A 13,855-nucleotide genomic window follows, 5' to 3' on the forward strand; every position below is an offset into this window, starting at 1 on the left:
GAATTTCATGTTAACGGGTGTTAGCATTAAATGAATTTTTCAAAACGTTATTGACATAAATGTGGCGAGTGGGTCTGCCTAGGGGGCGCTATATGGATTGTGATATTGGTATTATATGTAGCTTTGTCAGAGTTGTGTTTGGAGTTTGTACAAACAGCTGAGATGACTTTGTAGCGCAGGCAGGAGCTTCAGTTTGAGCAGGTATGCGATATCATTATATTCGTTACTGATGAGTGCACATTATGAGTGGGTGAATTTTTGGATGAATGTGTTGGCCCCCACCGGTGGGGGCGCTCGGGCCGAATAGGTTTTAAAATGTGTAAAACTAATTGGTTGTGAACCACTACCTTCTAATAACTAAATAACCCTATAAAAGCAATTCAAATTCTAATAAAAGGCTCTTGGATCGTTAACAAATATGAAAACAAACATCCACATTTACACCACTCACCCCTCCCCATTGACCAAGCCAATCAGGTCAGTGGAGGACGCAGTTAACACGTGACGCCAATACATCCTACAACTCCAGCTTGCCGTTCAACACCATCATCCCAGACATCCTGCGCTCCAAACTCACCCAGCTCCCTGTCCAAGCTTTCACCGTCAGTGGATCACATACTTCCTGACAGACAGGAAACAGCAGTAGAGGCTGGGGAAAATCACATCCAGCGCCCTGGAGCATAAGCACTGGCATCTTCCCCCGGACTACAGGCAGAAACTAAAATCTGCAAAACCTGTGGTCAAGACTGTGAGGAGATGGACCAATGAGGCAAAGCTAGAGTTACAGGCCTGCTTTGTCTGCACTGATGGAGTTTTTTTGAGGCTGCTGTTACAGATCTGGATGAGCTCACTGACACTGTGACATCGTATCAGTTTTTGTGAGGACATGAAACCTTCTGCACATACAACAAAAATAGACCCTGGCTTACTGGCTGTCACTCTGATGAACACTTAATCAGTAATACTGCACTGTTACCACTACCTAGCTTGTAATGGGGTGGAGGTCCTCATTGGTGGCAGGCTATATAATGCTGCAATATTCAATCTGGTCTGTTGCTGCCAGGACCACATGCTGCTTGTGGTCCAACATGTAAAGAGCTGTGCCATGTCTTTGTTGTTTGTCGGTGAAATAAACACCTGGTTGGTTTCGCACATAATCTCTGTGTCAGTCCTCCCTTTTCTAAAGTCCAGCCGCTGCGTGGCCAGCCTAACAATTGGTGTCAGAAGTTGGATCAGACACACCACCTTCGGCAGAGACACCAATTTTGCCCAGAGAAGCAAGTCCACTGGGGGTGAGCGGGGCTCTGGTCAGGCTCAATGTAGAGTTTTTCCCAGCGGTAGGCAGTTTCCATCTAGTAACGCCAACAAGTCAGACCCTGATAAAAACACTCCTTTCAGAGCTTCTAAACGAGATGTGCAATTTTACCTGTGTAATGGGGTAGGACATACTCAGTACTCTTGTCCACTTACAAACCGCACAAAACCATCTTTTTTTTGTTCAGTCCCTAGGCCAACTACACAACAGGTAGTTAAAGAGACAGCCCGTACTGCACCAGTTCTAGTGAATGGTCAAAGAGATAGCTCTCTTAGACACAGGGGGGTTTCAGACAGTGGTACTATCCAGCCTGGTGCCAAGGGACAAGTGGAGCGAGGATACGACCTGCATTAGTTGTATTCATGGGATGAGCATGGGTATCCTACTGCTGAGGTATATCTGACAGTGGGCGGGCAGACCTTTCTTTTGCCAGTAGCTTTGGCTCCTAAGTTACCATATGCTGTCATTGTTGGCAATGATGTCCCCACCCTCTTTGATCTTGTGCAGCAGGCAGAAAAGGGCAAGCCTATCGCACTCAACCCAGTAACTACGAAGGTTCAGAGCACAGAGCAAGAATGCAGGGAAGCCCCATTGGTAAAAGCTACTGTGGTTCCAGTTACAGGGACATCTAAAGCTTGTGTTATGGTGACCACGAGGGCTCAGAGTTCAAAGGAAGTCCTCAAGGAGTTGCCATTCTTTGGGGTAGAGTGGGAGACAAGTGAAGTGAGGCCTTCTAAGACTAAGGCCAAAAGGAGGAGAGAGAAATGGAAGGGCACAGCTGAAGTGATGGAAGAGATTTCTAAACCAAGTCCTCCGTTAGATTTAGACCTTCCACTAGATGTAGGTGCACTACAGAAGGAAGACCCTACTTTAAAACTTTGGTTTGACAAGGTGACAGAGGTTAGGGGGTCAAGCAGGGTCGTCCAAACTGTCTAGAGGAAGTTACCTATGTAGTAAAAAAGGGGATTCTCTATCAGTGCAACAGTGATGTTGAGGCTTTAGCATTACCACAGCAGTTCAGACAAAGGGTGATGGATCTTGGGCACACAGTACCACGGGCCGGGCACATGGCATTTCAAAAAACTTTGCGTAGGATTGCCAGTCGTTTTGTGTGGCCAGGTATGTACAATCAGGTTTTGTAGTTCTTGTGAGAAGTGTCAGCTGTGAAGCGTGAGCGGCGCCTGCCCCGTTTCTAGGCGGGGAAGTCGTTCGCACCTAACACGGTGGTCACTCCGTTGGCTGTCCCACCTGCAAGGATATACGTTCCTTTTTGAGGTGCTGGAACAATACCTTCGGCCTTTTATCTCACCCCGTCGCTATTATTAGGATTTCGGATTAATTGTCTTCTTGAAATTCTTTTACGGCAAATGCCCTAGGCGTTCTCAATGGGATGCAACCCTAGCACCCTGTATATAATAGTTATGTACTTCGTCTGTACTTTACTATTGCCTATTGTGAACATTCTCACTATTTTATGACTAACTCTGCCCAGTTTTCACCCATGGTACTTACCTTGAGCACCGTTTGGTAGCTTCTGTCGTCACGTCTGGATTGCACGGTTAACGGACAGGGGAAGAGGTTTAAATTGTTTTAAAGAACCAGAATACGTTGTTTGGTTTCAGTCTCTTACAAAATGTAAGGCCGGTTTTTTATTTAGGTTTTTCGCACAACAATTACATACAACAATTTCAAGTCAATGAAACAGTTTCTGTAATAAGTCTAACACTCCTTCTATACGGAGTTTTCCTCTATCAGTTCGCACTGATTTTGCTATGAGTTATAATACAGACCCTCTCTCTGTACTTCCTCTCCCTCTCCCTTTTCTGTTCTTCCCTGCTGTTTTTATGCTGTTCTCAGGCTGGAACCTCCTTCAAGCTAATGAGTAACTCACACACGAGTCCTCCCCTTTTTTAGAGCTAACACAGAACATAATTAGTTTGATCCTGTTTACAAGAGGAAGCATACAGTTTAGAGTGACTATTCTACTAAAGACACATACAGTTTATAAGGTTCATCACATCTATCAAAAACTAAAACAAGTTATAGGTTTAATTACTTCAAACAAAATTAAAAAAGGTTTATAGGTTATATTGATTACACTTTGAATAAAAAAAAAGTTATAATGGTTATACTTTTATGCTTTCATACTTTTTCTACGATCTCTCAACAGCTGACTTCACCGAGTAAAAGGTACACGGGCCCAGCTACAGCCATTGCCAATTATTGAGACACCTTTTGAAAGAATAGGCATGGATGTAGTGGGACCATTAGAGAGGAGTTCTTCTGGTAACAGGTACATCTTGGTAATCTGTGATTATGCAACCCGCTATCCTGAAGCTTTCCCCCTAAAGTCTGTGAAAGCCAGACATGTTGCTAATTGCCTTTTACAGCTGTTCTCCAGGGTAGGCATACCTAGAGAGGTCCTGACAGATTGCGGGACTAATTTTATGTCTAGATTGCTACAACAGGTTTATCAGCTGTTAGGAGTAAAAATAATTAAGACCACCCCTTATCACCCCCAAACGGATGGGCTGGTTGAAAGATATAATCAGACTCTGAAAAACATGCTGCGCAAGTTTGTGTCCCACACAGGAGCTGATTGGGACCAATGGCTGCCTTATCTGCTCTTCGCCTACCGGGAGGTGCCACAGAGTTCAACTGGCTTCTCACCATTTGAACTGCTTTATGGACGCCAGGTGAGAGGGCCACTGCACCTCCTGAAAGACTACTGGGAAAGTCCTACATCAAAGGGAGAGAATGTGGTGGCATATGTGGTCAAGATGAGAGAAAGCTTGGAGGATATGTCAGCACTGGCCCAGGAGAACATGAGGACGGCCCAACAGAACCAAAAGAAGTGGTATGACCAAAAAGCAAGAGAGGGTTTTTGAACCAGGGGGAAAGGTACTGTTACTACTTCCTACTTCTGACAGCAAGCTTTTGACCCAGTGGCATGGACCTTATGAAGTCACAAGACGGATTGGGAAGGTCACCTATGAAATCTATAGGCCAGAAAGAGTAAAGAAACATCAGAAATTTCATGTAAACTTGTTAAAGGAGTTCCAGGTTCGCCAGGAGCCAAAGCACCATCAGCTGTTCGTTCGTGCAGTCCATGATGAGGAGGTGACTGAAAAGTTCTTTCCTGCCAGCACAGTGAAGTCCAGTCCAGTGGATCTGTCTCATCTGTCCACCACCGAGCACGCAGATGCGATACCTCTTCTGGACCCAAAGCTCTTCAGTGAGACGCCGGGCTTCACCACCCTTGTCCAGCACAAGATTCGGCTGAATAAGGATGCTCCAGGGCGGCAGAGGAGCTACAAGATTCCTGAGCGGTTGGTGCTTGAGTTACAGAAATAAATCAAGTTGATATTGGAGCTGGGTATAATTGAGGTATCCAGCAGTGAATGGTGCAGCCAAGTAGTGTTGGTACCCAAAAAAGATGGCTCACTGAGATTTTTCATTGACTTCCGTTAACAGAACTCTGTCTCACTTTGATCCCTATCCCATGCCCAGAATTGATGACCTGGTGGAGAGAGTTGGGAGAGCAAAGTACATCACTACCCTGGACCTGAGTAAAGGCTACTGGCAGGTTGCGTTAGCACCGGAAGCTCGTGAGTTGACAGCCTTTAGGACTCCATTTGGTATGTATCAGTTTAAAGTGATGCCATTTGGCCTCCATGGAGCACCAGCTACTTTTCAGAGACTAATGAACCATGTTTTGAGGGATGTGTCAGAGTTTTCAGCTGCCTACTTGGATGACGTGGTCATTTTCAGCCAGTCCTTGGAGGAACACATGTCACATCTGCAGCAAGTCCTGCAATGTATTAAAGCTGCAGGGTTAGCCATTAATCCAAAGAAATGTGCAGTAGCTCAGAAAGAGGTTGAGTATTTGGGTTATGTCATTGGCTTGGGCGAGATCAAGCCTCAAGTGGGGAAAGAGGAGGCCATTCAAGCCTTCCCTGTTCCTACCACCAAGAAGAAGGTGAAGAGTTTCATGGACCTGGTGGGGTGGTACAGAAAGTTCATTCCCCACTTTGCAGAGCGTTCACTGGTTATTACCAACCTAACAAGAGCCTCAGCATCCAACAAAGTGCAGTGGACCAAGGAGTGTGACCAAGCTTTCATGGAGCTAAAAAGCTCCATCTGCTCCCAGTCCGTGCTGCACAGTCCTGACTTTGACAAGCCATTCACCCTGCAAACAGACGCCTCAGGAGTGGGCCTTGGAGGGGTGCTTTTGCAGGAAGTCGATGGAGATATGAAGCCAGTTGTGTTCCTCAGTCACAAGCCTAAGGACAGAGAGACAAGGTATTCTACGGTGGAGAAGGAGTGTTTGGCAATGAAGTGGGCCATTGACACACTCAGATACTACCTCCTAGGACGACACTTCCATCTGGAGACCGATCATCGCGCCCTCCAGTGGTTGCATCGGATGAAGGATGCCAACATGCGCATTGCTGGATGGTATCTGGCTCTGCAGCCCTATAACTTTACAGTCCACTACAGATCAGGGAAGACTAATACTGTGGCTGACTGTTTGTCTCGAGTACATGAAGTTTGAGGTACCATGTCCTCGCAGAAGAGGGGGAAGGAAATGTAATGAAGACCCTCCATTACATAGCATTTGTGGACTGTTTTAAGACGATAAGACACACACTAAGGGTTAATGTTTTATTGTACTGTTGTGGTTTTTGATAGGTTCCCAGGTATAGATGTTGAAGGTCAGGCCTGAAGAACAAACATATTATTGGTTTGTTATCTTTACTGAAAGAATTGAATCTAAACTGTTGTTAATAGTGCTATAAAATAACATGCATATTCAAATCACTTACCTCTGCTGTGTCTCCTCTCCAGGGTGTTCGGCCAAAAGAGTTCCCAGGGTACATGAGCGCCATTTTGTAGTTCCGGGAGAGACCATGTGTTGATTAGTGGAGGGGTGGTATGAAATTGAATTCCCTGTTTGGGCCATATATGATCTTTATTGTGATGTGTAACCACAATAGAGACCATATGGATAATTGACCATAGGATGGTAAGAATCCATTTTATGGTATGTTTTGTAGTTTAGGTAATTGTATTTACAGGTAAGGGGTATACTTACCTATCTTGTAGTGGGGTGGAGGTCCTCATTGGTGGCAGGCCACACACACACACTGAGGGAAACCTATATACTGGCTGACCAAACCAACAAAAGCATACAGGGGAGGACAACACAGACAACAACTATGAGGTAAACACAAAACCGCCCAGATCCCCCCCATGTTGTCAGAGCTCTTGGTATGGTCCTTGGCTCAGGCCTCTGTATAAAGTCAGGCTCCCCCCTCAACCCCATCTTTTGATAGACCGGGAAGAGGAACTCAGCAGGCAGGTAACTTTCATTGTGTGACAGTGGCCACCACAGGCACATAGGATTCCTGTAATTCATTGACACAATTGTATTTTCAGGTGTTGAATTTCAAGTCACGCAAGTAAAAAATGGGAATGTAAGGAATTAAATTGTGCAAACTTTAAATATAGGGATGTGTCGGTACTGTCACTGTGTTGCTCAATACTGACACCTGCTGGATCTTAAAAATCATTACAGGCAACCTAGTTGACAGGCTCAACTGACATACTGATTTAATGACCTAGTATATACAATAATATAATTTAAGTTATTGTATTTTATATTGTATATTATATCTTAATTTAAGTTTAAAATATATTTAATATCTTTATATCTTTAACATGTGAATGTGAGGATGCTTATGTACTTGTCTTTGAGGCAGGGAGGGGATGCACAAAAATTGTAGGGACAGCCGGAAGAGGTTTGGGTATGTGTTCTTTTGGTTGTCCCAATATTTTACAGGATCCTGGGACCATGGCTTGAAGGGAAGAATTGCGCTTCAAAAGATCTGTGATTCTTTTGGCAGAGATGCATCCCGTTGACAGATGCGCTTCCTTGTAGACAGTTTGGCGCCTCAGTGACAGGCGAAACAGCAGCTGTATCGGTTACGTGACTTTCTTAAAGCGATACGCGCACCGACACGGGGTTTCGCTCTATGAGCTCGACACATGCGCCGACGCATTGGTGTTGCCGGACCCATCGCTAGGGATAATTTATCAACACAATATGGGTGATATACATATACAATTTATACACATTTATATTTACAAGTTTAATATTCTGCATGCCTCTGTCTGAGCCTTATCGAAATCATTACAATCTTACTTTTTGTTTTTGATTTGACTTTATAACCTTTCATGCAATGCGGGTACATTTGTGATAATTGACCAAGTAAAGTATTTTGGTCAGTTGTAATGTCTTGTGACTTGTCATCATTTATAATACATAAAGCATCCAGAATGACAGCATTTCTTATTACTGCGGAGTGTGTTGAAATGAGTGGTCCATCCTCCTTTCTTTGGTCAATGACACAGTTGTACAGTACATCGCTGCGATTCAGTTCCAGCAAGAGGTCCTTCTCGATTCATGGACGCCAGACAGTCGAGCCTCCCGAGTTGTATTTCTTGAATACGTTTTAATGCGTTTGAGGGCTGAAAATGTCCGCTCGACAGAGGCAGTAGATATTGGGATTGTCACCGCCTAACATGTCACGCTAGCCCACTGACCAATCAAGCCGCACGTTAATGCTGACCTACTCGGCTAGGCCAGCTAGAAGGCTCTGGCATGTCAAAGAAACCGCTAAACATGTCAAACTAAAAATCTGATTGGTTGAAGACTATGACAATCAACAATATCGTCGCCATTTACTTAAACTGTAAAGGGATTCACTTGTAAGTCTGAAGGCCTCTGGGCAGATTTTTTACCTAGTGAGCATAGGGGTGAAATCTGATTGGATAAAAGATCTACTTCAAACAAGCAGCGCTGGAAGCAGCAACTATGTAACGAGATAATAAGCTAATGGGAACAAATACTTACAATACATGTAGTGTATTTATGCAAAATAATTAAATCATAGAATAGCTATGACTTTGTAATTTTATCTAGGCCAGCAGGTAAGGCTTTGCTGGCCCTGACGGCCCACCACTGCGTTACACTGGTACACAGCAGAATGAGAAATGGTTATGCCCTCCATATTGATGCTGTTAAAAGTATTTGGTTATTGGGCTTCAAGCAATGTTTGTACTCAAAATGTCTTGTTGGCAAGTACAATATGAGGCTGCATGTTTGTTTCCCTCGGTACAGGACAAAATGATGGAAGACTTTTCACTGGAGAGGAACGACAGTGGAGGAGTCTCTTTTGTAAGATTACAACAAACGGTACGCTCCCAACTTCTTGAATTGTGGCTTTTTTTTGTGCATCCTGTGTTTTTGATGCAAATTTGTTTGATCCACTTTTTGAGAATATTTTAGTTGGAATCTTGACAAAAGGCTCTCTGTCTGTCTGTCTCTCCTTCTTCTCACTGTCTCTTATTCTCTGTCTGTCTGAGTCTTTCACTCTGTCTCTTTGTGTTTAAGACTCTTCAGCAGGAAGATGTTTTCCGACAGAGAACTAGATCTCTGGCCTCCAGTTCAGAACATACTGATATGGACAACAGAGAAAAATCCTACCCAACCCTGTTTGGAAAATACAGCCAGAGCCTTCAGACCCTCAAACCCTTCCGCTGGTCCTCATCTCAGTCAGTGTCATTGATGACATCATTTGTCTTGTTTTGATGCTGTTGTATTTCATTTGATAAATAAATGTAAGGTGACATGTTAGCAGACAAATACTGTACTGTACTGGCCCCCATTGCATATTGAGTGATGTTTCCATGTCTAGGTCCCACCCTCTGGACAATGCAGGTTTCCTGTCCTTTGCAACGTTTACCTGGATGATCCCCATGATGTGGGCCTTTTTCAAGAATAAATTGGACATGAGCTCTCTCAATCTGTCTTCTTTGGATCTAGCAGACATCAGCGGAGAAAGGTTTGACGCTCTTGCTGATTCGTGGGCGCACATACATTTCTCTATTATTTTAGGCAACTAAATACAGGACAGTATATTTATAGATATTTACAAATGTCTTTTACTTTTTATTTTACTTGATTAATAATTTAATATGGCGAATATTGTGTTGTGCACAGACTCCACAGACTTTGGGAGGAAGAGGTGGCAAAGGTGGGCCTGGAGAACGCCTCTCTGGTCAGAGTAATCCTTCGCTTTCAAAGAACCAGGCTGATTCTTTCCGTCACTGTTGGTGTCCTTGCCATGGTGGCAGCCTTTCTGGGCCCGGTAATTACATTTAAATCTGAAAATCAGGACAAGTACCAGTGCGTCCTCTATTGGATACCAGATCCAGGAGCCTTTTCTGATGTTTTTCCTAATATCACATTCACTGTAAATGCGGTAGAAGAAGTATTCAGATATTTTTCTTAAGTAAAAGTGCAAGTATGCCACTGTAAAATACTCTACTACAAGTAAAAGAACTGCATTAAAAATTTGACTTAAAAGTAAAAGTTCTCATTATGCAGAAAAATGGTCAAGATGTGCAACTTAAGGTTTTATGGGTGACATCACAAAGGTTTTAAGACACAAACGTAAAGGTTGTTTAATATTTAATGGTCTTTTGTGTGTTACAAACGTCTCTGTCCTCTCAGGCTGTTCTGGTCTATGAGATCCTGAACTATACTGAGGACCCAGAGAAGTCCACAGTATCCTACGGCGTTGGTCTGTCCTTCGCTTTGTTCGCCACTGAGTTCTCCAAAGCCTTCCTGATGTCCTTGTTGTGGGCGTTGAACCTGCGCACTGCAGTCAGACTGAAGGGAGCCTTCTCTTCAGTGGCCTTTCAGAAAGTCATCTCTCTGCGGGTGCACAGCGGCATTTCAATGGGAGAGGTAGGGTGCCTGCATTTCTCGAAGAAAGCGATCTCATGCACCAGAATTGTTTTGCCCATCATTATGTTTCATGACAATGTTAAACCACGTGTGTGAAACTATTTAAAAATCACTCAATAGGGGGCGAGACTAGTTCTGTGCATATGCATGGGGCAAATGTGGTCTTAAATCAAAGACAGTTTGTCCAAACATCACCAAACTTGCTGGATATTTTTGATTACACTGTTGAAACATGGTTGTATGTATAAAAAAAAAAATTTAAAAAAAATGACTGGTGGGAGTGTGAAATTCTGAAAGGCTGCATACATGGTCATGATGAAACGAGTGTGATTGGTTTCACTTTGTCTTTAAACAAGATTAAACCAGTTGAATTGACTTTGCTCAACTTTGCAAAGCCAAATACTCAGTTCCCTGGAACCTGGAATGGCCCCTTGTGGCAATATACTGTATGTTCTCACCATTAGTTCACGCAACTTGCCTTGGCAAAGCGATCTTGGCAAATGTATTTTACAGTCTTTCTCTCCCGTCCAGATTGGTGTTTTGGCCAACGATGGTCACACATTATTCGAGGCAGTAGTGTTTGGGAGCTTTGTGCTGTCCATCCCAATGCTCTTTATTGTGTGTGCTGTCTATGCCTGCTACATTCTGGGCTACACCGCACTGACTGGAGTCTGCACCTACCTGATCTTCATCCCAGTACAGGTCTGTATGTTGGAAACCGCACAAACGGTTATTAGTTGGACATATTTTCATGAGCAGTGTAAAATAAATGGATTCAGATTTAATCGAGACTCATCACAATCAGAGCTAAAAAGAAAAGAGTTACTGCAATAATCAAGGGTTAGAAACAAAAATGCGTTTTAATTATCTAGTAGTTGGCAAATATTTAAAGCTTTCTAACTAATTCAGCCATCAACGTGGACAACACTAACGTATCTGTATTTGCTCTTTTGTGGCTTGTTTACAATTGACACAAAGATTAATAAAATGTTTTTTTCTGCTTTCAGTTTGGCATTGGCAAACTCATTAAAACATTCAGATTGAAAACTGTACTAATAAACGCCAGCCGTGTTTGCACAATGAATGAGATTCTCAACAGTATCAAGCTTATCAAGATGTACGCCTGGGAAGATTCCTTTGAAAAGAAGATCACAGGTATGAAGTTAGATGGACTTTGTTGTCCAGTCAAACATCTTTTTAATCTTTCTTGAATATCAAATATCATGTTTATCATTTATACAGTCCTTTTGTATGAACACAAACCCAATCTTGAAAGTCACATGTTACTTTCCATTGAGCATAACCGCAAAGTTCAAGGGAAATTATGTGCACCTTTTACAGCAATCTGGATCTTGTTTTGTATTAGTTTTTGATGAAAAATCACATAGCCATGCTGCAAGAAGCACCAGAGGCTGAAAATGAGGCTGCCACATACTCTCCACCTTCCACTTGTATAGAACAAGCTGCTTAAATATGCAAAACGGGAATCTAGGATTGAGCTCCCATGTGCCCTTGCCTCCACCTTTTTGGTGTCAGCTAATAGAAGTAAAGTTAAAAAAAAAAAACCTAAACATGTGATGCCGTCTCTTAGGCTTCCGGAAAGATGAGAAGAAAGAGCTGCAGAAGATCAGTTGCGTCCAGAACGCCAATACCAGCATTGTCAGCATCATCCCCACCCTGGCCACCATTTTCACCTTCATTGTACACACTTCGTTGAGCTTGAAGCTCAACACAACTGATGTGAGTACTGCAGCAGTGCAGCACATACAGTAAAACAACCATTGCTATCATGCCCACTGTGGGATTTACATGGTTGATACTGTACTGATGTACTGAAAAAAATGTCTGTTATATAGTGTGAGCGTCATTCTTTTTTATAAACAGGCCTTCACCACCATTGCCATCTTCAACTCCTTGAGGTTCTGCATCGGACTTATGCCCATTTCTGCGAAGACCCTGGCTGAGGCTGCTGTTTCACTAAAACGACTGAGGGTAAACTCCTCTCTTTTTGTCCTGCTCAGCTGGCAACGATATCCATTATTACCCTGATCTTACATAAAGTCATCTTGCTGTGATGTCAACCAGCCATACGAACTGCAAGGTTATGCCTTCTAGTGGTTCTAGTGGCCATTTTGGTTGTTATTGGAGCCATTTTCTTCAATACAACTTCATTGCCAGCTTTCATTTTGTTTGTTTGTTGTTGTTGTTGTTGTTGTTGTTGTTGTTGTTGTTGTGGAACAAATTCGCATTTTAAATCTAAATTTTTATAAACGGTTTAAAAAAAGTGTATAACTGTAATGTTTGGCTATTTCAGAAAATATTGCTGATCCAGAATCCAGAGCCCTACCTGATCCAGAGAACAGACAGTGATTCAGCCGTAGTGATGAAAAATGCTACATTTTCCTGGAACAAACCAGCCAACCAGCCAGACTCTCTACCCATCATCTCAGTTAATGGGGAGACTGAAACCGTGTCAACCCTGAGAAACATCTCCTTCACACTGCCTAAGGTGTGTTTTACGACTGGTGACAATAAATAAGGTGATCTAGATAGGTTTGACGGTTAAACCCAAACTCTGTTATCTCCTGAAGGGCAACCTGCTTGGAATCTGTGGGAATGTGGGGAGTGGAAAGACATCACTGATTTCCAGCATTTTGGAACAGGTTGGCTCTTGCTTTTGTCTGTTTTGTTCTTTATTCTTTTACGATCTCTGCAAGTTCCCGACATAATGTTTGACATTTCTATCGGCTGTTAATTTTCACTATTTTATTACCACTCTGTTACAGTTATGTAAAATGATGCTCCTTATTTACATTTTGATAAACCAGATCTAACTGATGCCATGTAACAGTTTTCCTCATGGTTGTCTGCTCACTATTTTAGATGCACCTTCTGCAGGGTTCCCTCACAGCTGACGGGACGTTTGCCTACGTTTCCCAGCAGGCCTGGATATTTCATGGGACTGTTCAAGAAAACATCCTGATGGGGGAACCTCTTGACCAGTCAAAGTATATACTCATTTAACCCACATACATAAGTAACCGCATACATTTTGAATATGGAAACAAAAGGAGGTATTGTGAACTGGATACGGTTTATAATAATATTTTACCACTGTTCCTCATTGCAGTTATACAGACCATTACAACAAGGCATGGATAGGTCTTTTCTTTTGAAGTTATCTCACGTGACAAATGGAAAAAGTTCCTCTTATTGCTGTCAGTTTGCATCTGGCAAGGTAGTCAAACAGGAGGTCATCTCTGTTATCTGACAGATGGGGAAACAATTTGGAAGAAAACTACTTTTGCTGTGTCATGTCATTCAGCTGGCATTTATGACTGATTAGGCCCATAGTTGTGCTGTAATCATTATCTTGTATGACGTACATACTGCAGCGAAAGTCAACATGCAGCAGATCTGACTTACGCAATAGAAACATGGTTACTATTACATTTTTTTTACTTTATTTGTATGGAACATATAGCTGATATGATTGGCAATTCTCAAATGAAGTGGGATCAAGTTTGTGAATCTGTTTCAGCACTGCTTATCTGTTAATACAGACTAATACCCACTGAGAATATTTTGAAACCTTGCTTACCCCTATACAGATCAAGCACACACTATGATGGGTAAATTAAGAATGAATTTTGAGGCCCTGTATTGTACACCCCCCTTCTGTTATGTGTCGTTGTTATGTGTCGTTGTATAACCTGTCATTGTGC

At 42.7% G+C, this 13,855-nt stretch overlaps 1 protein-coding gene across 1 annotated transcript in view; it reads left to right on the forward strand.

The window, feature by feature from the left end:
- The window catches only part of abcc12 (ATP-binding cassette, sub-family C (CFTR/MRP), member 12), a 40,213-nt gene that overhangs the window by 12,899 nt on the left and 13,459 nt on the right, over positions 1–13,855 (forward strand). The window contains 12 exon segments of the mRNA XM_068730326.1: positions 8,499–8,573; positions 8,772–8,932; positions 9,076–9,222; positions 9,381–9,528; positions 9,894–10,130; positions 10,662–10,832; positions 11,138–11,285; positions 11,722–11,870; positions 12,015–12,122; positions 12,445–12,639; positions 12,722–12,793; positions 13,014–13,138. Of these exon segments, the coding sequence (XP_068586427.1) occupies positions 8,499–8,573; positions 8,772–8,932; positions 9,076–9,222; positions 9,381–9,528; positions 9,894–10,130; positions 10,662–10,832; positions 11,138–11,285; positions 11,722–11,870; positions 12,015–12,122; positions 12,445–12,639; positions 12,722–12,793; positions 13,014–13,138 (1,736 nt within the window).

The sequence above is a fragment of the Cebidichthys violaceus genome, unplaced genomic scaffold (genome assembly GCF_023349555.1).
Source record: "Cebidichthys violaceus isolate CVI_PGR_0920_01 unplaced genomic scaffold, fCebVio1.0.p SCAF_5, whole genome shotgun sequence".
Taxonomy (NCBI): Eukaryota; Metazoa; Chordata; class Actinopteri; order Perciformes; family Stichaeidae; genus Cebidichthys; species Cebidichthys violaceus.